We start from the raw sequence: 24,514 nt of genomic DNA, 5'->3' as shown, positions 1-24,514 counted from the left end.
TGACATGGGAGAACAATGCATTCTGATCCTCAAGGTTAGCTCACAGTGTGTTTCCAAGAAAAAGCATCTGCCTTTCATTTTATTTTCTTAGAACAAATGAAAATGATAACATTTTTTAGTATACCTATATCGGTCTGCTCCTGTTGTGAGTGCCTTTCCCAGAAGCGGCCCTTTCCTGTCAAAGGCATCCTCTTCCTGTGCTCTGATACGTAATTCCCACTCAACATACTTAAAACAGAACTTTTCACTTTCCACCCCAAACCTGTTACTCTCCCCAGGCTTCATCTCTCCCCAGGTATTCACGTCAAACCCAGTTTTTCTTTGACACACACACAGACACCCCCCCCCCCATTAGTATGTCCTGTCTTTTACACAGCAGCCAGAGTGGTGGTTTTATAATGTGAATTGGCATATCACTCTCCTGATGGAGGCTTGTAATTCCTTCTCATCTGACTTAGGCTCCTGGCCTACAGTGCGTCTATAGCATCCGGCCCCGACCTGTGCCTGCTCGGGCCTGCTCTGTGCCAGGTGGCTCACCGACGTTCACCCTCATTTTTGAGCACACCGGGCTTGTTCCTCTTCTGCTTTCGTTGCCTTATCTGTTCCCTTCCAGAATGCATTTTTCCCCAGTTGTCATGTCTTCAGTAAAGCCTCTCCCTTCCTTCCACCTGGGGCTGGTCAGAGCAAGAACCTTGTTTGTCTTGTGCTTGTCACCAAGTTATAGTTGCTAAATGAATGAATGGCTAAACTGTGGGCCTCCAGGGGTGGGCAGATGAGAAAAGTGTTAGAAAAAAATAATATAGTGGCTAAAGTACACTTATTTCATGTATTTAAGAGGCAGGAGGGAAAAGAACAAACTTATGGAATAATGAGATTTACTATATCACTAATACTGTTGATTTACCCAACGTGCAAACGACCCAGAATATGAGTGGGAATTTACTTGGTCCTGATGTGGCTCTTAGACACATTTGTACTTACACATTCCATTTCGAGTATTCTCATTAAAAGTAATAGCCTAAAATCGCAGCAGAGCTTGCCCCAGTGTTTAGATGGTGGTCCCTTCTTTAGAGTTGCTGATTTGTTTAGTTAACGGTAATTTATTTAATATACTTTTTGTTGCTTTTTAGGTCTGTTGCCACAGTTACTGGGAGTTGCCCCAGAGAAGGCCATAAAACTTACAGTAAGTCTTTTCAGTTGATGCTTCTTATGCAGAGAGTTTGCACACTCAGGAATCTAGCAGATATTCTTATGGGAAACAGCAGGTTTGTGTTTCCTCGGAGGTGCTAGCTAATTCGAACCTAGGCACTCGTCTCACAGTTTTTTCACCGTCCTCCACTGAACACTGAACATCCAAAAATGTGATGCTATATTTGAACAGGACTTGTGGTGGCTGCTACCACCACCACCACCATCAGCCACCACCACCACCACCACCACCATCAGCCACCACCACCACCACCAGCCACCACCACCACCACCACCACCACCATCAACCACCAGCCACCACCATCAACCACCACCACCACCACCAAAGTGGCAGCAGCTGCTGCTAAATTGGCCTCCATTCCTACCAGATGTATGGTACATGTATGTACCTGTATGATCTGTTACTATTTAATCTCCAGCAAAGTGGGACCGAGCATTTACAGATGAGGAAATGGGGCCCACAGGGTTTCAGTATTTACCTGCATCCACACAATTCATGAGCGGAAAGATAAGAATCCAAAACCAGCTAGAATTCATTTTTCAGATATATTCTATAAGCATCTGCCAGGCCACCTGTTCAGGGGTCTGAGTTCTAGTTGAAGTTGATCCTTTATCCAGTGCCAGGCTCTCGTGTGATAGATGGGAGATATTCAGTAAGTTTGTGGAATGGACAGATACTGCTGTTATATCAGGAAGGTTATAAGGCCCCAGAAAGTTAAACTCCAATTTTAGATTGGGCTCTGTAGCCTTGGTGCCTGAAATTCTTTTACTTTGTTATTGTGTGGCCTTGGAACAACTCATCTTTTCTGGCTTGTGTCTTCCAAAAATATGATTGATTTTTAAGATGGCTTGTAGTACATACCATTTTGAGTACATTATACTTAACTAATTAATTAAGGTTACTGATGTTGAGAATTCTTAGATACTAAATTTTTAAGCTGAAAAATCTGCTTAGCCAACTTTGTCTTGGTGATGTGTTTTGTTTTAGATTAAATTTTGTTAGCAGACATGAAAATGATTTTTAATCAGACTTGGTAAACCAGTTCTTAACTTCTAAAATGTATGTTTTTATTGTGTCCTTGGTGTCAATACGTCTTTCTTACGCTATTGTAATTGGCGGACATATTTGCATTTTTTAGGCTGGTAAGCCATCTATCTTTTTTTTATTTTAAAGACTTGATTTTTAAGTAATCGCTACTCCCAACATGGGGCTGGAACTTACAACCCTGAGATCAGGAGTCACACGCTCCACCCACTGAGCCAGCCAGGTGCCTCTAAGCCATCTGTCTTTCAGTTTCTTTCTCCCAGAAACATCAGGAATACTTATATATATTTTACCTTTTAAAAAGTACATATGTGCTATTAAAGGCACTTCTCAAACTCTTTTAAGATCCTTAATTTATTCAGTTTATGATTACTTCAGTATACTGACAGAGAAAAATAACATATTTACAGTTGTATATTTATATGTGTTTAATGACTTTCTTTATATTTTTCATCAGCTTCTGTAAATATTTTTCTTCAAGGTAAATGATTTTGTGAGGGATAAATTTATGAGCAAAGATGGTTCGGTCCCACTTGCAGCAGAAATTCTTGCTGGCGGCTGTGTAAGTACCTTTTACATAACTCTGTGTTGAAAAGACTTGTTTCCCATGCATACCCCCACCGTGGTAACCTAATGTGGACTAAGGCTTCTGTTCAACCACAGATCCTGTGCAAGGGCAGAGTCTTCTAGGGCCCAAGAACCATTCCTGAGATGGAAGGGTAAATGTTTGTGATCTTACTGCCTGTGAAGTCATGCCTGTTAAATCCGTCATTGCTTTCGGTTGGTTCTGTAGTAGAAGTGATTTGTGGCAGAAAGTGTTTGGCCTTTGAAAGAATCTTTGCTAACCTTTTCCTAAAGTTAATTTGTAGTACGTTCTTTCCTCATGGCACCCTCTGCTGGGTCAGGCACTAGAATTTGTAGTTTGGAGTTGGCAGCCATAGCCCTCTGCTTTGCTTTGCCTTTCACATACCAGCACCTCCTCAAGCTTCCCTGTGCTTCTGGAAGAAGGATGCTGGGAAACAACTGGCTAAGTGTGCTCCGCATTGTCGAAACCGCTTGGAATGAGTATTTCTTTATATGGATGAACAACCTGCATCTTGTTCTTAAGCTCAGCAAAACATGATGTCTCATTTTATCTCATGTACAGGTTTGTTCATGTGAATGCAAATACTTTAAGTAAATTAAACTCTTCTACAAAGACTGGTGCTATTTGAAGATAAGGTTAGTTAAATAAACGGGCTTTGATCACTAGGGCAATACAGTATTGGTGTATTTTTCATCTAAACCTGTTTCTTTTCTTATAAGAAAGATGAGGTCACTTATTTTTTTAGTTAGCTTGTTCTGTGCAGGAAATGGCCTTCATAAAATAATCTTTTCTTGAAAATCATTGCGTTTCGATGCTGGGTAAACACCTGAGAATATTAAACCTTTGTTTGGAAAGGGCTTATTGTCCTGTCTGACTTTGAATGGGAGCAGGAGCTAAGAAGTCCTCGTCCTGGTCATTCTGAAGAGATAGACGGAATTTGGCTCTTGCCTGACTCTCTTTCTGTTTGATCACTGACCTGTCATAGATGGCCAGGTAGGGTCCCCTTGTCCTGTAACTTTAGGAGCATTCAGGGTGGAAAAAGGGAGGCTTTATTGTGCTGAATAAAAAGGGCACCCAATAATAATCAAAAAGAGTATTATTAGGAGGTGCAGAAGCCACTCTTCCCGTAAGTACGCTTCATTTGAAACAACGGGAGTGTCCGTTTGAGGCACTCGGTTTTCTCATGTTAAAGGGGCGCGTCCACCGGCTGTCCCTGGCCTGGCCTCCAGGCTGTTGCACGGGTGTTTCTGTAGGTCAGGGGGGTTTGTTTCTCTTAAAAAGTCAGGTTGTAAACCTGCTGGAAAAGACATGATTATATATCTCTGTCAGAGTTTAAAATGTGAAATTAATTATGTGATACTGCTCCAGATTTTGGCAATAACCTGGAGGTTTATTATCTTTTTAACGAAAACATTTTGCCTGCACGTGGGTCTGGGAGATGGGTTGTGGCACGTATTGTCTGCCGTAGGTGGTCTTGTTTTCTTGTCTGTGGTCGCCCATTTCAAACACAAAGCACAGGTTGGCATCAGAAGTGGTGCCTAGTTACTGTAAAGAGGTGCAGCCCTTCTTCAAGCCTGATCTAAACATGGGCTTAAGATTGGAGCCACTTGGGTTTTGCAGCTACTTAAAGTATCTGTGAAATGAGGTTTGCCATCCTTCATCTCAAAGGTGGATAGACTGTGGTCTGCGGTTTTCAAGCCTCCCTTTCGCTCCCCCCCCCCGCCCCCCCAACACTGCTTTAAGAAGTCAGAGTTTATTTTTCAAGTGAACAATCCTGTAGGTAGCAAACAATGCAGACCCTTCAGCTCGCTGAGCAGCGGGGTGGATGATCCCATTCTCAGTGTGTTTTTAAATCAGCAGCATCCTCCTTTGCTGCGATGGAGTTTCCCCGCCCTCGGAGCCAGACACACACCTTAGACGGTCCGCGTGGGCTCCCCAGGCTCGCCTCTCCAGTTGGGAATACAGAGGCCTTTGAGAGGCTCGGTCACATGGCCAGCTGTCCTTCTTAGTTCACCCAAGCGTGCCAGACTCTGACTTTTAAGTCCCCGCGGAGCCCCCCTGGCCCCTGGCTTCATTATTACCGAGAATTAGTACACATGGCTGACTTTTCACTTGTAACTGAAGCTCCTCATTTCTTTGAAGAAAGCTTTTTCTGTTTTATAGTCTGTTTTTTGCAAAAACAGGGAGAATACGCAGGGAGGTCTTTGTCTCGTAACCTTCACAGCACTTGGCAAAACTAATAGTCTGTTTTATTATATTGTTTCGGAAAAACGACCACAGTGATAGTAAATTTGGAGGAAAATTTTAGAAGAAAAAGAGAATAAAATTAATCCCATTCATGAACTTACTTTTGATTATAGCAAAACCTGTAACTGTGAAGACATTAAAAAAATCTTCTGTTTCATTGATGTGTATAAAAGGGTCAAATCTGACTTTATTTTTAAAGTCATTGTTTGCACTGAGCTTAGTTTTGGTTTAGAGCACTGTTAAAAATTTGACTTGAGCTTTCTGAGCATTTTTGTAGATTCATGCATAACAGTAGTGATATATTCAGCACAGTTCAAGACCAAACTGAAATGCTGTGCCTGGGGTTTACAAACTCTGAGTCTGAAAAGTTCTTTGTGGTTTGTGTGTACTCCATACATTGGTTTGCTGTGCGCTGTATTAGGCTAGTAGTTGTAGGAGTTTTGACGGAGACCCAGATCCTCAGGCATCCCTGCACAAAATATATATACCTTCTGTATCTTTCCATCTTTCCCCTTCTTGGGTCGGAAGCTCAGTGCCTGGAGGGGGACATGATTAGGGGCCACTGTCAGTGATGGTGGAGCTCACAGGAAGTGTGGCAGAGGAGAAGGGGCCTGTCACTACCCATTTCCTAGTAGTTTCCCAGTGAATTTAAAAACTGACATCGTCTCTCACCGCGTTGTTATTGATGCTTTGCTGCTGCTTCTACCTGACACAGTGATGCCGTGTGCTCTGAAAGTGGCAGTCCTTAGTTCAGCAAAACAAGTGTGCAGTGACAGTCTTCTCTGCTTCCGGTGAAATAGAGGGTTGAAATCCTGAGGGGTCTGGGATCTTCTGGTTTTTGATCCTTTGATCTTAATAAGTCATCAGATAAGGAATTACAAGTGGTGCCATGACTGGTTTCAAGGAGAATATAAATATGATGAGTAACTTAGTTGGCATGAAAATAAATCTACACCGAAATGAAAAGAAATGAAATAATATTCACCAGGGAGAAAAAAGGTAACCAAGTATAAACCTCTCTCTTTTAAAGTTCATATTTAGTAAAAATTATTTGCATACCAATAGAAAATGATAGTATTCTGTGATAATTTTTAGAAAGACAAGTAAACATGCTTTTTGAACAATAATCCTTTGACAATAGGCCCCCGGTATTTTTTTTCTTTTGAGATCCCTGCACACAAACAGATGCACGTGTGTGTGTGTGTATGTGTGAGATACATCTAATGCTTATGGCAGTTTATACTCATTTCAAGTGGCAGAAATAATTGATGTGCTCCGTCACTGGTTTGGAAAAGGACTGGTGAGGTTGTGGCATGAAGAGCAATCTTAACTGCAGCCCTTTCCAAGTACGGCCCTGTTGCTGTTGCCTGTATTCCCATCATTACGGTGATCCCCATATGCATTGGTATTTTTATGCCTGTGTGTTAGCTGTGTATCAGATACCATTTTTCAGGCAAGCTTTTATCACTCACCTTTTTTACATCACATTCAGTTGCAGTTTATTATTTAAAAAACAAAAAGGTATAGACACTGATGTGCCTACCACTTAGGTTAAGATGTCAGACTCGACAAATGCAGCTGGAGGCCCTCGCATTTCTGGCGCGATAGCTTTTCCCTCCCTCATCTCCCATGAGATAACCCTATCCTGAAAGTGGTGGGGTTTTCATTTCCATGCATGTCTTTATACTTTTTATAAGTATATCCCTGAGCAATATAAATGTTTGCTTTTGGAGGCTTCATTCTATAGGAACAGCTCATGACTCTTACATTGATGCCTTCACATTTTTTTCCCCCACTGGTGCAACTCATGTGCTTTGCTTGCAAGAAAACAGTAAATGGGAATATAACATTCAAATGTTGTAATGTGGCATTCAGTGAGTATGCCTGTTATAGAAGTGTGGATTTACAGGATTTTATATAGATATAATTGGGACACTATTTATTTAACCAATTTTTTTGTAACTTGGAGTTTCTTCCCTAGACCTTCCCCTAGTCCTTTCCTCAATTTCACCATTTAAACTCATGCCCAACACTAAGTAGATTTAAAATTATAACCCTCCTCACTGCCAACATACATGCTCCCTATCTGCCTTACTGTCCCCACTCCTTCCCTCCTCTCTAATAGGAATGATTTTAGTGTTTCTCCATCACCGAGGAGGATAGGTATTTTGGTTATCTACTATCGTGTAACAAGTCCACCCTAACACTTAGTGGCCTCAAAAGCAATTTATTACCTCTTACGTTTCTGTGGGTTGACTGGGTTCAGCTGGGTGCTTCTCATTTGTGATCTCTGTGTAGTTACAGGCAGATAGCAGCTGGGGCTAGAGTCATCTGAAGACTTGACTGGGGTGGATGTCCAAGACGACTCACTTGGGGCCAGCAGGGATGCCAGCGAGGCCATTGTCCAGAGCACCTGCTGCGGCTTCTCTGCATAGCTTGGGCTTTTCAAACCTTGGCACCTTGATTCTAAAGGGGGCTTCGCTAAAGTACGCAGTCTGAGAGTCCTAGCAGAAGCTGCAAGACTTCTTAGGACCACCTAACTTTGACTGTCACTCCTGCTGGATTCTTTTGGTCAAACAAACCACTTACGCCAAAGTTCAAAAGGAGGGAAATTAGATTTTTACCTTTCAATGAGAATAATAGTAAAGAATCTTTAAACTATCTCTGGAGGGTTCAGTAGGCAGTATTGTAGGACGAGAACATCCCCATTGCCCTCTACTTTATGACGATTTCATTGTTAATCCGATGTCTTCTCTGAGGATCTGTTGAAGATTCTAGAACCCATTCCTGCTTCAGATTGCTTTCGGCTGCAGGGGCCAGAAACTCGTTAAAGCAACAACAGCAAAATGAAGGTTTACTGTAAGGGTGTACATGCAATTAAAGGCTCTCGAAAACTGAGGCAGTTCTGGGAACTGGCTACTTTCTGCATTTTCTCCTGTTGGCCTTCTTGGTCTCTCTCACAGTGACTTTATATCTCTCCACACACTTTTTTTTAAAGATTGCATTTTTTTTTCAAAGCAGTTTTTGGCTCACAGAATTGGGAGAAAAATACAGAGATTTCCCCGAATACCTTCTACTCCTACACATGCATAAACTCCACCACCATCAACTTTCCCCAACAGAGTGATATAATTACTACAATTGATGAGCCTGCATTGACACATCATTATCATTCAAAACCCATAATTTGCCTTACGGTTCATTCATGGTGTTGTACATTCTATGGGTTTGGACAAATGTATAGTAACATATATCTATCATGTTAATAATCATGCAGAGTATTTTCACTGTCCTAAAAATCTTCTGTGCTCTGCCTATCCATCTCTCCCCTTCTCTTCCACCCCTAGCTCTCTTCCAATGATCTTTTTACTCTCTTTGCAGTTTTTCCTTTTCCAGAACGTCCTAGAGTTGGAATCACATAGTGTGTAGCCTTTCCAGATTGTCTTCTTTCATTTAGTAATATGCATTTAAGGTTCCTCTGTGTCTTTCATGGCTCGATAGCTCATTTCTCTTTAGACTGAATAATATTCCTTTGTCTGGATGTACCAGCAGTTTATTCATTCTCCTACTGAAGAACATCTTAATTTCTTCCAGGTTTGGGCAATTATAAATAATAAGACTGCTATAAACATCCTTGTGCAGGTTTTTGAGTAAATATCAAGGAATACAGTTGTTGGTTCTTAAGAGTATGTTTAGTTTTGTAAGGAACCTCCAAACTGTCTTCTAAAGTGGCTATGCCATTTTCCATTTCCACTGGCAACGAATGAGAGTTCCTGTTGCTCCACATCCTTGTCAGCATTTGACATTGTCAATGTCGTGCGTAGCTTTTTATTTTGCTGATCCATTTCTTCTCTTCCTCACGGTTTTGACTTCTTCTAGAATTCTTTCATATTCTTGCTGGCCATCTGGCCTCTGTCCCTAACAAATGACCTTCAGCTTCTTTTCATCAGCAGCCCCAGCTAATTAGTACAGGTAGCTCAATTTTGTTTCATTTTGTTTTTCATTTAATTATTAAGAGAGGAAATTTGATTGGCAAGCATCAGCTTTGTGTGCCAGCCTTGACTCATGACCCCACCCATGTATTAATAACTTTGCTTAACAAAATCATTTGTTCCCACCATCTGTAAATGCATTCAAATACTTCTTGTATTTTGGTTTTAGCTTGAATCCTGTAAGTATCCCCTGAATAATAATGTATGTAGTTCTATCATAAAATATACCCAAAGGCATATTCTTTATGATTGAGCTTGAAATCCCTTGAGGTTTCAAACCAAGTCAAGAAAACCAGAGAGAAAATTTCCTCATGTAATGAACACATATGCTCTGATATTCAGCTGGTGAGTCAGATTGCCTGAAGTGGATGAAGTCCTCCTTCTGCGATCTTTCTCAGAGTTTTCTGTGAGATGTGGTCTCACAGGGTAGGTTTCTTAAGTCAGAATTGTTACTTATGTGTGTAGGTGTCTGTGCACATACCCTGCTTACAAATATAAAGTGATGTGAGGCACAGTCATTAGGTTCAGTTTCTGTGAGGTTGCGCCTGTGTGACATGTCAAGTAGCCAAGATTTATTATGCATTATAATGATGCTGTGGAAATACGGCTATTATTTTTTTAATGCTTGCACCTTAATAGTTCACTTGTAGTTTAATGAAAATCTAATGGTTAGTTACATTGTTTTCAGATGTTGTCATTGTTAATATTTGGAATATTCTCTGGGAAGTTTTTTTGCATGCCCCCAAAAATGTAAGCCCATATTGTATACCTACCAGTCTTCCTCCCTCCCTCCCACTGCTTCCCTTCATTCTTCCTTTCTTTCTTTTTTTCTTTCTTTCCTCCCTCCCTCCCTTCCTCATTTGTCAATGGCAATTTCTAGTTTGATGGATGACTTCCAACAAGATTGAAGTGAATGAAATTATTCTTGCTTTCATAAGCTTTACATTATGTGCATTACTTTTCATTTGTTTCCATATATTTACAAACTTAAAATTGTACCAAACACATATTTTAGCCAACATTTTCTGTATTTCGACCTATGTTAAAATTGTGCCTTTTAATTATGAAAAAAATAGCCCTATTCAAGCTAAGGTAGAAAACAAAGCAAAAGAAACTGTCCATAATTCTTCAATTCTCATAGTGTAAGTTTTTTTAATTTGTACATATGCTTCATCTCTCTCTGTCCACTCTGTTAACGTGTGGTCTGGCTTTGCCACTTAAGGAGCTCTTCCTTTATAACTTTGTGCTGTCAGCTCCTTGCATCCTGGGGATCATGGGTAAATGTTGCCTGTACTGAGACATCTACAAATGCTGAGAGAAGGATCCATGTCTCACTGTTATGCCTGGATGCCTAGCATTGTGTCTAATATATGGAAGAGGCTTAAAAATACTTATTGAATGAATAAATGTTTGACTAAAAGATGTTGGTAATGAGGGCAGTAAATGTAGGGTAGTGATTGATATACTGAGTTGCTGTTAACTTGGATACAGATAGTCATTGAAGAGACTGTAATTCCAGGGATCAGAGTGTGAAGGAAATGATGGATTTTAGGGATAGCTGTAACATGCCTACACATACATATCCGGATGTTTCTTTCTTTTTTCTTTCTAAGATTTTATTTGTCAGAATGAGCAAGCACAAGCAGGGGGAGGGGCAGGCAGAGTGAGCAAGGAGCCTGACTCGGGGCTCGATCCCAGGATCCTGGGATCATGACCTGAGCCAAAGGCAGATGCTTAACTGACTGAGCCACCCAGGCATCCCTGTCCGGGATGTTTCATAAGAAATGTTTTCATACCTCACTAAAGGAACTAACCGTTAAAAAGACTCTATTTATTTTATTTGGCTTCATTCCAATCCCCAAATATTTACAGAACCTTAGGAGCAGAAAGAATATAAAACACTTAAAACACCTGGGGTATTTAATATAGCTTATTTATTATTGCTTATGTTGTTAGTAGAAAAGATTTTATTGAATGGTTAATATGTGAAATTATCATGTCAGAATCACGAAGGAATCATACAAAAGAGTGGCTTTAAAACAAAAGAGACTCACAGTGAGATCCCACTACACACCTATTAGAATGGCTGAAGTCTGAAACACTGCTGATGAGTGTGTGGAGCAAAAGGAACTGATTCATTGCCAGTGGAAATGCAAAATGATGCAGGCACTTTGGAACATAGTTTTGAGGTTCCTTACAAAACTAAATTGTAAGATCTGGCAATTGCAGTCCTTGGTATTTACCCAGAGGAGTTGAAAACTTATGTTTTCAACAAAAACCTGCACAAGGATACTTACAGCAGCTTTATTCATAGCTGCCCAAACTGGGAAGAAACCAAGATGTCCTTCAGGAGATGAATGGATAAATCAACTGGTATAGCCAGACAAAGGGGATATTATTGAGTCTAAAAAGAAATGAGCTATCGAGTCGTGAAAAGACTTGGAAGAACCTTAAATGCATATTAGTAAATGAAAGAAGCCAATCTGGAAAGGCTACATACTGTATGATTGCAACACAGAATCCAGAATAGATAGGACATTCTGGAAAAGGGCAAAACTATGGAGACAGTAAAAAGATCAGTGGTTGCTGGGGGTGGAGGAGAGAGAGAGAAATGAATAGGCAGAGTGAAGAGGATTTTTAGGGCAGTGGAAATACTCTGTGTGATATAATCATGGGGGATATATGTCATTATACATTTGTCCAAACCCATAGGATGTACCAGGAATGAACCGTAAGGTGGACTGTGGACTTCGGGTGATCGTGATGTGTCAGTGTGGGTTCATCAGTTGGAAGAAATGCAGCACCCTGGTGGGGATGATGGTAGTGGGGAGGTTTGCATGTGTGGGGGCAGGGGGTGCATGGGAAAAGTTTTTGTAAACCTGAAACAACTCTAAAAAAATAAAAGAGCCAGTAAGTAGCAAAAGTTAACCACGACAATCTCGAAGTTGGAGGCTTCGGAGAAGCCCGTGAGGCGTCTTTGTCATAGTGTGGCCAGAATGTCTTCTGGGGCCTGGGACTAAGGCAGGGGGCTGCAGTGAGAACTCTGCCTGGCTGCGTCTGCGGAAGCCTGTGCTCCAGACTTCAACTGGGCTTGGAGCACACAGAGCTGTCTGATGGCACCCCGAGTTCATCAGGATGGCCTGCCTAGCTAAGGTAGCTCTGAAAGGTCTTCTAGTAGGGGAAAGGCCCAGCTGGTGAGAGGCCCTGAGCCAGCCTGATGTCTGTTTTCTCCCTTTTCCTTCTGTGACAAAGTCTCAGCCTTGTTGGACTCAACACGGTTCAAGCACTGGGCCACCCTCCTGGTTATCTAATATATGGGGGAGGGGTTTGTTATGATGTGAAAATACAAAGAAAGATTGGGCTACAGCTTTCATAGACATTGAAGGTCTGTAAATCATTACATGATTCTGGTAGTAGTAGTCAAAATAGACACGTATCACCGACAGAGCCCAAATGTGAACATACTTGACAGGTCTGTAACTTAATTGCTTTTTAATGTCAGTCAAACAGATTCCACTTTGGTTTCTTGGCCAAGCTTCTATAGGCCCTATTAAAATCCTATGAAGTTGAAAATATGATACTTAATACTTGTAAAATGCGTAAACAGCGTAGCCTTTTGCTATGTAGTTAAGAAATTAAGAATAGGAAATTTCAATTTGGTGTCTCTCAAAAACAAGTGGTGAGAATCTAATTCTCTTTTACAATTTCTTAATGGTCTAGTTACAGAGTTTTTACTAAACGGCTTAGTTTACACATCAGATCAAAGGAGGAGATCCTATATTGTTTCATGTTTAGAGACGTGCATTTAGTCTTATAGTCTAACCAGACATATTAGTTTGCTAGGGCTGCCATAACAAAATGCCACAGACTGCATAGTTGAAGTCCTAGAAATTTATTTTCTCACACTTAGGAAAGCCAGAAGTCCAAGAGCAGGGTGTCTGCAGCTTGGGTTTGCTTCTGAAGAATCTGTTCTTCACTTGTGGACGGCTGTCTTTTCTCTGCGTCTTCACATGCTACCCTCAGTCTGTGTGCTGCCCGTGTTTTCATCAACTTTAAAGGCTCCAGTCATCTAGAACAAGGGACCACCCAGATGACCTCATTTTACCTTAATTGCCTCTCTTCGGCCCTATTTCCAAATATAGTCACAATCTAAGGTATAGGGTTAGGTCTCCAACATAGGAATTTTTGAGGGACGCAATTTAGTCTGTAACACTAGGAGTTAAACTAAAGGTTCTTTTCTCAACTTGCAGCAAGGACTCAGCTTCTTGATTGTAGCTGAGGGATGACGTCTCCTTTGGGCACTGGGTCCAGCACTGTCCCTTCAGAGCTGGTTAGAGGGTGAGGGGCCTCTTGGCTTCGTGCCCCCTCACATTTGCCAGCTTCTTTGTGAGCTTGTTGAATTCCTGTCTTCAGTATTGCCAAGTACCTGACTGCTGTCAGCTACTGTATTTTAATTTCATTCATCCACTGCTATTGGCTGAATATTTTTTTATACCTCTGTTTTGTTTTTTAAAGTAAGCTTTATGCCCAGCGTGAGGCTCGAACTCACAACCCTGAGATTGAGAGTCATGTGCTTCACCGACTGAGCCAGCCAGGCACCTCCCTGTGATCTTTCTTTTTTCTTTTTTGAGAGAGGGTGAGAGATGGAGAGAGGGAGAAGGGGCAGAGGGAGAGGGAGAGAGAGAGTCTGCTTGAGAGCAGACTCCCCATTGAGCGTGGAGCCTGATGCAGGGCTTAATTACATACCCTGAGATCATGACCTGAGCCGAAATCAAGAGTCAGACACTTAACCGCTGAGCCTCCCAGGTGCCCTTCCCTGTGATCTTTATATACGATGATAATACCTATAACACATACAAATTATTTTCATGTCTCCATGTAACATTGAGTTAGTAAGAGACTAAATAGAAAATATCTTGAAGCTTCGATTTCTTAAGAAATCTTTGTTTTTCAGTTTATCTAAATATCAAATACTGTCATCACTTGAGCATTCATTTTACATGTAACGTGCATCATTAGACATTTACTAGTGTAGACCTTTTTTATAGTTACAATTTTATTTGTATCCAAATAATCAAAATAATGTATTTGGGTTTTAGTTTAAAAAAGCCATATTCCATAACTTGATATTAATCTATTTTTGACACATGTAAGCACACATTTTAGAATGTCAGTGTGCAATTAGATATTCTTAGCACATGTCATTTGTGAAAAGCACTTTAAATCTAAGTACATTCAATTGAGCATAATTAAAATATCAAGATACACATTCTTCATATACATTTTACCACTTAATTTTTTAAGTAGCTATAAGTATCTACCATGTGAATTCAAATTAAAGGAAGGTGATTAAATACAGTTATATTTAATGCTTTTAGTTTAAAATATAGCAGGAATTACGCTATGTTAAAAAAAATACACTGCTGTGTTTTCTGTGGACAGCAGATTGATGACAGGATTTTTTTTTTTTTTTTTTTTTAATGCAAGGCTGTTAATAGTTTCTGAATATTCTCAAGACTGTTGCCTAGAATGGTTTGAGGGGGTGCAGATCATATGAAAGCATACTTTTTCATCTTGTGAGTTCTTTTGACTCAACTCCCCAGGTCCCGAGAAAGAACTCTCAGGGACACTATCTAGGTTAGGAAAGAAGCTTTGGAGAAGGACTTGTTTAGTTCCTAACAGGTGAAAGAAAATGGATCCTGGAGAAATATGAACTGGAGCTCCTGAACCAATCCTTTAGATAATGTATGGCAGGTGCCCTTCCCTGTGATCTTTATATACGATATAATACCTATATCTATGGCTATGGCTCTTTTCCATAGCTTAATGATAAGCACATAGCCTTGGCAAGTCATTTTAAGGTATATGACTTTAAAACCTACTTGTTCACAATTACTGGACCTAAACTATGGTAGGATCATAGTTTAGGTCCAGTACTTCCTTGGAGTACTGGGAGAAATTGGACAATGCATTAGAGTCCTAGGGATGTTGCCTTTCTCTTTGATTTCTCAAAATTCTGTTTTTAAAAAGTAGATTCATCACTTCCCACACTAAAATTACCTGTGCAACATTGGAAGTGTCAACAGTGAACTTCATCATTACATAACATGGCAAGAGGAATTTGGGTGACAAAATTGTGAGAAAGAAGAAGAAATCAAGATAAGAGTAGCATCTGGTCAGTGAGCAAAAGCTGGGACGGAAGCCACATTTCAGGTTCTTTGCAGACTCTAGCCCATTTCAGAGAAGGGGGGGTATTAGAGGGGAAAAAAAACCTGTAATTTTACTTTGAGCCATGAGGAGTGTGTCCTGTGAAAATTAGAGCATTTGGAAATAACGATGCTTTGTGTCGCTAGAACCCTATTCCTTTGAGAAGCTTGGTGCTTAGGCTTCATGCTGACATAGTTGTAGCTTCCACAGTTCCATGTCCCCTCTGGTTGCTCTCAGCCTTCTTGATGCAGAGGTGAATTTATGAAGATCATGCATTATATACAAGAATCACAACCGCTTCAACTATCCTGGAGACGTGAACTTTGATTTGTGTTGGTAGCGGAATGGGACATCTGGCATTGACTTGGGACAGCTTTAAAGGTCAAAAACATTAGAAGTTATCTTGGATGGAAAGGGCATTTGTGTGGCTTTCCTTGTAGCAGTCTAACTACCTGGTCAAAAGAACGTGCCCTGTTCCTCATTTTCGGCAGTGGGGAGCTTTCGTGCTGTACCCAACCTGGTCTCTTGTCTCCGTTTCTTCTGGGACTCATTTTCAAAGTGGTTTGCTGGTGTTGGGGGCAGTCCACAGCTGAATGGAGGTGCAGAAACCAGTCCCCCTGACAGAGTGTAGTAGAGGCTGTGCTGGTCACCTAGCCATTGCTGATTTAGCAGCTCCTTCCTGCAGCAGGACAAGACGAACCATTTCTCAGTAACAGAAGTATTTCAGAATTAAAAGTGTCCACATTTTGTTGAATGTCAGCTTGAATTTAATTGATAAAGTTAAATGAATTTAAATTAAATAAAAACTCTCCAGTTAGTTGAGCACCTCTCTTACCACCCATCACTAGGGGAGATTTTTTTTTTTTCCCCAAACTTTTTTTACTTGAGATTGCTACTTCCTGGAATGCTCAGTATCACTGTGCTTTCCTCAAAAATAAGTTTTAATTTACAGGTGTCTAGGAAAAGACAAAATGGGAGCTCATTTGTACTGGCTTTGAGGGCATTTGGTAAGCTAAATTCACCTAAACAGAGTTCTGTCCTATATTTGTTAATCGTGGTCAGTACCATCGATTGAGTAGCGTGCTAGGCACTGGGGTATGTGCTTTATGTGCATGCTTTCGTTTAATCTTCACATAATCCTATAAATAACTTCTAGAACGTGTGCTCCGTAAGGGTGGGGATCTTCCTTAGTTTTGTTCACTCTTACACAGCTGCTCTAGAGTGGACACACGAATTTCTTTAAAAAAAAAAAAAAAAAACTCCAAAATATTTTGTCACACTGATACTCGTATTCACCCCTAGTGCGGTGGGCAATGAAACGTTCTTGCTCAGTACCTGGTAATAGCCTGGGTAAGAATCCACATCTCACTGAACTGACTTACTCCTCACCTGCAAGTCCTGTGCACGCAGTGGGGTCTCAGTAGGGAACCCACTGTGGTACTGCCCGTGGCTCTGGGTCCCCTTGGGCAGGTGCAGATCACAGCCCTAAATAGCACGTAGGCACACTGCAGCCTGCCGTGTCTTCGTCTGTTGGAGTTGAGGGGTGGAATGCGTGAGCCATTGCATTGGACTTGTCTTTAGACGTCATTAGCTACCTCACTGACCTGTCTGGGTTGCACGTTGGACTAACTTCACCTTAACTTCTGGAGAGCCAGAATATTACATTTACTGTTGATTCTCAGAGGTCATTTGTTGTTTTGGTGTTTGGCTTATGCTTCAGAGCTTTCATCATCTCCTTTTGCTAAATTCTGATCCATTTGATTCTATTTTTCTTTATCTCTGGAGCATAAGTAGTAGGGCAGACCCCGGCTTCACACCCTGCATTCCTCTCCTCCCCCACCCAGAACCTATGTGCTGTTTTGCATAAGTGTAACATAATCATCCCCAGCTCTGTTTTATCTTTTCACTCTCCCCCAGAACTTTTCTCCTTAATTATGCTAAATGCATTTGCATTCTACCTTGCTGGCTTCCATAGATGACATCATCTTTCTCTTTCCCTTTTATACAACTCGAATTCCCCAGCATCCATTTTCCCGTCTTCCTGGTCACAGGTCACACCATGAGCTGGACCTTGCTTCCCTGTGCAACTGTTGGCCTTCTCTCTTCTGGAAGCCCCTTTCTTGACTTCTGTGCCTGGATTGCTGTACACCGTGGTCCGTGGTGTGTGGCAGAGGCTTCTTGTCATTTCTTAGGTCTCCACCCCTGGTGTTTCATCTCCCTGGACCCCATGTGAGCTCCTGCCTTCGGTTAGCACAGATGTGGGATGACGCCTTCGTCCGTCTCCATCCCTAACTCCCAACTCACCTTTCCATTGCCTTCTGGATGTGTCCCCCATCCTTACGTCCCTATGTTCCTGTTACACAGATATAAAACGATGGGTCCTTTCTTTGCTCCTACACACTCCTTTGGCCCTACATTCAGCAGCCGGGCCCTGGTTCTCCCTACTGCATCGTTATTCACCCACCCCCCAACCCCTACCTTATTACTGGTGCAGTTCTGATTCTGGCCTTTTTTTTTTTTTTTTTTATCTCCCACCTAGTCTGCTAAAACCCTAATTATTAGCCCTGCCTCAGGGCTCTCCTTCCCTCCTGAACCCTCTCCTTTCTGCTGCCTAGTTGTCTTTCTGAGACATAGGTATTAGTCATGACACTCTCCAGCTCCTAAACTTTATTTAGGACCTACTCTGCTCCCAGCACATGAACACAGGAAGATACCATATGCAGGATGGAGCCTGAGTCTTCAGAGTTGCATTCGAGGCCTGCCTCGATTTGGCCCCAGTGGCCTTATCTTCAGCGTTCTCTCTCATAGCCTTGCGTGCCCAATGCGGGCGGCTGGTTGGTTCTGCGAGCTGCCAGGACGTGTGGTGCTCCGTGGTATAAGGGCGTGGCTGGCCTCCGGCAGGTCGGCTCTCCGTCCAGGCTCCCCCTTCCCAGCTTTGTGATCTTGGGCAGGTTACATGAGCTCCTTCACCCATTCGGGCTCGCTTTGCTCACTTATAAAACTGGAAGGAAATTACCCACCTTATATGATGAGGACCAAAAGGGAACATTCTTACAAAGCTCTTAGCATAATGCTTGGTACATAGTTAGCATCCAAATAAATGCCAGTGGATGATGATGTTGATCTCATCATAATGATCATTCTTACTAAAATTTTACTGGACAGATGTGGTGCTGGGTCTCTTTACCCTGTAAGTGTGGCAGGCCCCCGTCACTGTGCCTTCGTGCCATTCTCTGCCTGGATTAGCTAAACCCTAATTGCACGCAGTCACCAGCTGATGTGTTATTTTCTTATATGCCTTCCCACTTCCCCACATTATCCCAGCCAGCAGAAGTCTTGCTCTCGTTCAAATTGCCATGGCAATTTGTCTGGACCTTACCTCGTGTATATTATAATTGCTCTTTCCCATGTGCCATTTTTTCCTATTCATAAGGCATATATTTATTGGGCCTCGTCGAAAATCCTTTGCTTGCTGTCTGTGTAGCCCTGTGTAAGTGCTGTATTAGCTTGCTAGCGCTGCCCTAACAGAACACCACAGACCGGTGACTTAAACAACATGAATTTATTTTCTCACATCCCTGGAGGCTGGAAGTCCAAGCTGGTGTTGGCAGGGTTGGTTTCTTCTGAGGCCTCTCTCCTTGGCTTGATGGTGGCTGCCTTCTCGCTGTGCACTCACGTGGTCTTTTCTGTGTGCACGTTTGTGTCCATATCTCAGTAGGACAGCAGTTATGTTGGAGTAGGGCCCACCCATACGACCTCTTCCTCCTTTAACCACCTTTGTAAAGGCCCTGACCCTAAATACAGTCACCCTCTGAGGTGCTGAGGGTTAGGACTTACTTCAGTGTATGAATTTTGTTGGACACACTTCAGCCCATAACAGTTTCTTTAATGTTTTATGCCTCAATTTTCTCTTCTGTAAAATCTGGAAAAAATACCTCTGAGAGGGCTAAAGATAGGTAATCCATGCAAAGCAGTACCCCAGTAGCCAGTGATGGGTGCTTCATGAGTATTTATTACTTCACTCCTATTTCAAGCTCCTTGAGAACAGGAATGCTTTCTCACTCACCTCGTGTCCTTGGAGTTCTTAGGACAAATTTGAGCTCGATTACTTCTAAATACGTGGTGAATTTTTATGATGTCAATGACTGAATGATCAGGTAGCAGAAGTGGAGTCTGCTCTAAGTACGTGTGTTTGTCTTTAGATGGATCCAGATGCTGGGTGCAACTATGATTTCGGCAAGAAGGAACATACCAGGAAAGCTATAGACAAATCAGTGTGCTCACTGTAAAGATGATGCCCCACACAGAGCCAGTCCTAGTGTAGGAAGTCTTTGCCTGTCCTACTTGCCACAGACTCCAGAAGGTCCCAGGGAAATGATTTGTGGCCACATTCCACATGCACACACAGCAGCGTCTTCACACAGCCAGGTCTCTAAGTGATGAGGGACACAAAGCCATCATACACAATAGGTGTTCCTGTTGGCGGGCCCGTGGAGCCCGCTGTCTTTGATCTCCCGGGGAAGAGGCAGGGGTAAGGCGCTGTGAATGGACAATAGGCTGGGAGCCGGGAGCGCTGCGGCCAGTGTGCCGTTCAGTGATCAAGTCGTGGCGATGCCCAGACACTGTGCATCTGATGATAAGCATCGTCTCTCGGTGCCTCAGAGTCTCTCATTTCCCTAGCTTGACTCCAAAGGACCGATTCATCTTCAGAACCTCGACAATGTGCCACTTTGAGTCTGTCAGCTCTTTCTTTTTGAGCCCACCCGAGGCAAGGAGCCCATCATTTTGTCTCAGTATCCTTACCCTCTCTTCCCACTGTGTCTGTTCCCTGCAGCTGTCTGAAGTGGATTTGACTTTCGCATTGTCCCTAGGGATTAGAATTCACTCTGCAGTGCTAGAAGAATCGGTATCTATCGATTGGCTTGGAGTCGGGGCATTGAGTATTAAGTTCTTATTTGGTATATAACATGAACTTTGGCGAGTGTTAGTGCAGATGCAAGAGGACGAGTAAGAGCAATTCTGTACCTAAGAACTGTCCCCTTACCAATGGCACCACCTGGATCTGTGTAAAAAGTTTGTTGTGAGATTACATGTAAAACATAAAAGTTGCTCTCTGAAAGAAAGTGGAAAACTGGAATTAGAAATCCCAGCTGTAAGGAAGCCTGCCAAGCAGCCTCTCAGAATTCAAAGGGATCGTGGCAGCGATGCAGTGAAGTCAGGCCACCCTCAGCTCTCACTGCACATCTTAATCACGTAGGAACCGTTTCTGGAAGGGTGGTTGCAGAATTTCTTACTTGCCTGGAGTAGAATTTAGAAGTCACTACTTTTCAAAGCTCTGCAAGGGACTGTAACGTGCAGCCAGGGAGGAGAACCATCGCTTCAGGAGACCGGAAAAGAATCCTGTTTGGAGTCACTGCGGCGGTCCGGTTGCCATCTCCTGGAGCCTCGTATGAAGTCAGGTGGTTTGAGACATAGGGACTGGGGCTCGGTCTGCACATGGGGTGCTCAGCTGCCTCCCCACCCATTGTTGGCAGTGCATGGTGAGTCTGCTTTGTGTTCCTTTGCTGCTCTTCAAGATCAATGTACGCAGACCACTTTCCATTCTGCCCTTGATAGAGATGCTCTCGCCCACTTCTGAGCTTTTAAAAATCAGCCTCAGACTAATTCCCACTCCGCAAATCTTCCTCAGCAGTTCTGCCCCCATACATGATTTTAAAATAAATTTCTATTCATTTTTGCAACTCAAGACCTTAGGTCAAGAAGCACAACCATAATCCTCACTGTGCCATTGGTGCTGTTACTCAGCCAGGTCCATTGCCTCTCTTCTTCTGCCAACCTTAACTCCCTCTGTGTCACGTGGAACGATGCAGGTGCGAGCCCACAAAATCCTGAAGGGCTATAGACAGGCTGTGGGTTGGTCCTCCTGCCTCCCTTCAGGTCACAGCAGTGTGGGAGCAAAGCGTGGGTCTCCTGAGCCAAAGAGAAGAGGGAGCCAGCTATGTGTGTGGACCAGAGGAACACACCGGCCTCTGGGCTTGTCGCCCACGCTCTCCTTCCCACTTTCCCAGGGCCTTTCTGGGGCCTTTTGGTGAATCCATCCTCGGTCTTCTCCTACCAAGATTGTTTGGCCCGCCTCCTGAGAGGAGGTGAGCAGAAGGTGATGGGTGAAACAGGTAAGTGAGGAGGGGTGGCCCGTGTGGCAGCCGAGACACCGGACAACACTGCTGCCTTCAGGACAGTTGTAATGTGTGGAGAGAGGGGAAAGCTTGGTGTGTCTTGGTTAAGATACCAAGTTGGTAAAGGTGGAAAAGCAATTTGATTTATAGAGAATTAATGGGTGAACAGATTTCTTTGCTTTTTTTGGCTAATATGGCTGTGTATATCAGATAAGTTATGTAGAGGTATTTGTTTGCTTTATAGAAGACAAACATCTTTATAGATGATCTAGGTAGAAGAAATACAAAATACAGCAGAAAAGAAAATAAACCACTGGTAATCTACCATCTCAAAAGCACTATACTGGTGTATTCTCTACACGATAGTAAGGGATATGGGGAAAGTGGTGCATGCATTTAAACATGAGGGTTTTTACTTCCCAGTATATGTATTGAACATTTCCCACAGTATTTTTTATTGGCAGCATAGTGTCTCATTGCATGACATACTTAAATTCATTTAATCCATCCCTGGCCATTGGATATTTACGTTGTGCCTAATTTTTATTTCCAAGCATTATAAATTATACTTCCAAGATCATCTTTGTACCTTTTGTGAGGGCACATACATTGGTTAATGGTGTCAGAGAATCTAGCAAGAAGTAGTTACGTATAATATTAGTCCAAATTATGCTTGTTACCATGATGGCACCAACTGAGCTATAAAATATCAGCACCATGTCTGTGGTCTAGTGTGGTAACATCACTATGTAATAAAGATTCTGAACTATACTCTGCGTCAACCTTAGTGTGGGTGAAATAAAAATTTAATGTATTTGTGACAAGGAATAACAAGTCGAAGTACAGTGGGAAAGAATGTAATTGCTTATAATAAATATAGGCTTAGCTTCAAAATAACTAGCTTAAAATTTCCCTTATTGTACACTTTAAAGATTTCCACTGATGATCTCGGAGGTGGGGCATCCAGCCACTGCTGGAATGAAATAACACACTTTGCTCAAAGTTTGGGCCGTAATTGACTTAATGCATATTTTTACTACGTGGACATTTATCTTATATGAAAAGAGCAATCTATACACAGGTAATACATAAATAAAGTTACAAGAATATGTGACTCCATAAAATGGTGTTTGATGATGGACCTGATTTTTTAAGAGAAGAAAAAATAGCTTTCATCTAAGTTTACATGTTCTCTGGCAATTCTTGAATCATTGCCAGAATCATGAGGCCCATCATGGGAGAACCTATGTCCTCCCTGTCTCCTTCTATTCTGACAAGCAGGTCAGTGTCTCTTTATTTGGATACTATTTGATTTTCATTTTATTGTTGCCTTTGTGCCCTTGGCTTTGAGCCCTGTGATGGCCGCTATTTGTGCTTCAGGGAATCTTTGTCATTTCCACGTGAGGACTTTGGTGAGTCCAGGAGACATCATGTGTCTCTGCCCTTTTCCCTCTTTCAACCTCTGCGTGAGGGAAATAGGACCTCAGTACCCAAAGCCTTGGCAGTAACTGTATTTTGATTCAAACTCATCACTGTCTTAATTGATGGAACCAGGATCGAAACTACAGTCTCTTGAAGATAGAATATTCTGTGCTCCATGGAGGATAATCCCTCCCCTCTTCCTAACCCATCTTACCCTTACCCTTCTTTGGTCCTAAATCTTTACTTTTTCTCTGTTTTAGGCAGGAGGCTCCCAGGTGATTTTCACGAATCCTTTGGAAATCGTCAAGATCCGTTTGCAAGTGGCTGGAGAGATCACCACTGGTCCCCGAGTCAGTGCCCTGTCTGTCGTAAGGGACCTGGGGTTCTTTGGGATCTACAAGGTAACTTTCCTTTCAGTCAATTATTAAGGTTGCGTGTTCATCTCCTAAATTAGCAAATGGGGTGAACTATGTAAATAAACTTTTCCTCAGCATGAAATCGATTCCTCACATTTTGGGACCTGGAGAAGATGTTCTGCTTGTGGGGCGCATAGAGCGCCCTCAGAATACACTAATCATGGATGACTGTGATGTTAGTGTTGCCCAGCCGCATTGCTCCTTGCAGCAACAATGGCTGGAACTTTATTTGGATTTGTTGTTAGTACAAAAACCCAATTATCAGCACTGCCCTCTATGAAGGATAGATGCAAGGATCACAGGGTACCATTTCTCGGAAGATAGGCTGAGCGCTCAGTTCAAGGAAAAGCCCAGACCAGATGGGGAATTTATTTTCTGATCCTGCACGTTCCGGCCCTAACCATATGTATTTTTCATTTAGAAAACAGTTTTTCAGAATAATTGCAAAACCAGGCTTTCAGAAAATTCTTGAAATTTGTTAGTCACATTCCTCTACCAAAAAGTTGAATTGGAATGTATTAGAATTAGCTCCATATATGCCCAGCTATAAGGCTTTATCAGACATAAGGTGTTTACCAATTTTCAATAAGAAGGTTCAAAAAATCTTTTTCATGGCCAACTTGACTTAAGTAAACCTTTAGGAATAAGTAAACCTCAAGTCAGATGTTTATGTAAAATAGTTTTCATTTATTTCCCCATAAATATACAAAATCCTGTCTTATAAAATTGGTATTACTCTTTTCTGTACGTACATGTCAAGAAGTATTCTGCTCAAACTCTTCGTAAGAATTTTGAATCAATGTTTTGATCACCACTTTCTGAATCAGCCATTCACATGGTCTTGCGGAGTACATTGTGTTCATTTGTATCCCACATTGGCAAGGTGAAGCACTTTTGGACTCCCTGTGCAGTGTTGTCCCTGGAAATGTTATCCCACAGACAGATCACATGAGGGCAGTTGTTTCCTTTTTCCTATTCCCAGTTCACCCTGAGTGGACATACCTGGTCCCATATTGTAACAACCGATAGTGCTGCTGAGAGTGAACTTTCAGTGCCGGGTTTTGACATCCAACACAGCATTTGTGAGATCCTACCCCTGGGAAGACTTTTTCACCCTTTTTTTAAAACTCAAGGTTTGCAGGTGATCTTGGCAGGCATCCAGTGTTGGTAACAGTTGACGTTGTTTCAAGCAAATCTGCCCTTCCCCGAATGCT

The 24,514-nt window shown here is 42.2% G+C and overlaps 1 protein-coding gene across 1 annotated transcript in view; it reads left to right on the top strand.

Moving 5' to 3' along the window:
* The window catches only part of SLC25A13 (solute carrier family 25 member 13), a 177,130-nt gene that overhangs the window by 122,011 nt on the left and 30,605 nt on the right, over positions 1 to 24,514 (top strand). Inside the window, exons 12-14 of the mRNA XM_021689816.2 lie at positions 1,131 to 1,183; positions 2,736 to 2,816; positions 23,145 to 23,285. Of these exons, the coding sequence (XP_021545491.1) occupies positions 1,131 to 1,183; positions 2,736 to 2,816; positions 23,145 to 23,285 (275 nt within the window). The remainder of the gene's footprint in view (positions 1 to 1,130; positions 1,184 to 2,735; positions 2,817 to 23,144; positions 23,286 to 24,514) is intronic.

The sequence above is a fragment of the Neomonachus schauinslandi genome, chromosome 12 (genome assembly GCF_002201575.2).
Source record: "Neomonachus schauinslandi chromosome 12, ASM220157v2, whole genome shotgun sequence".
Classification (NCBI taxonomy): Eukaryota; Metazoa; Chordata; class Mammalia; order Carnivora; family Phocidae; genus Neomonachus; species Neomonachus schauinslandi.
The sequence above is the reverse complement of the archived record's forward strand: the minus strand, read 5'-3'. Positions and strand labels throughout refer to the sequence as shown.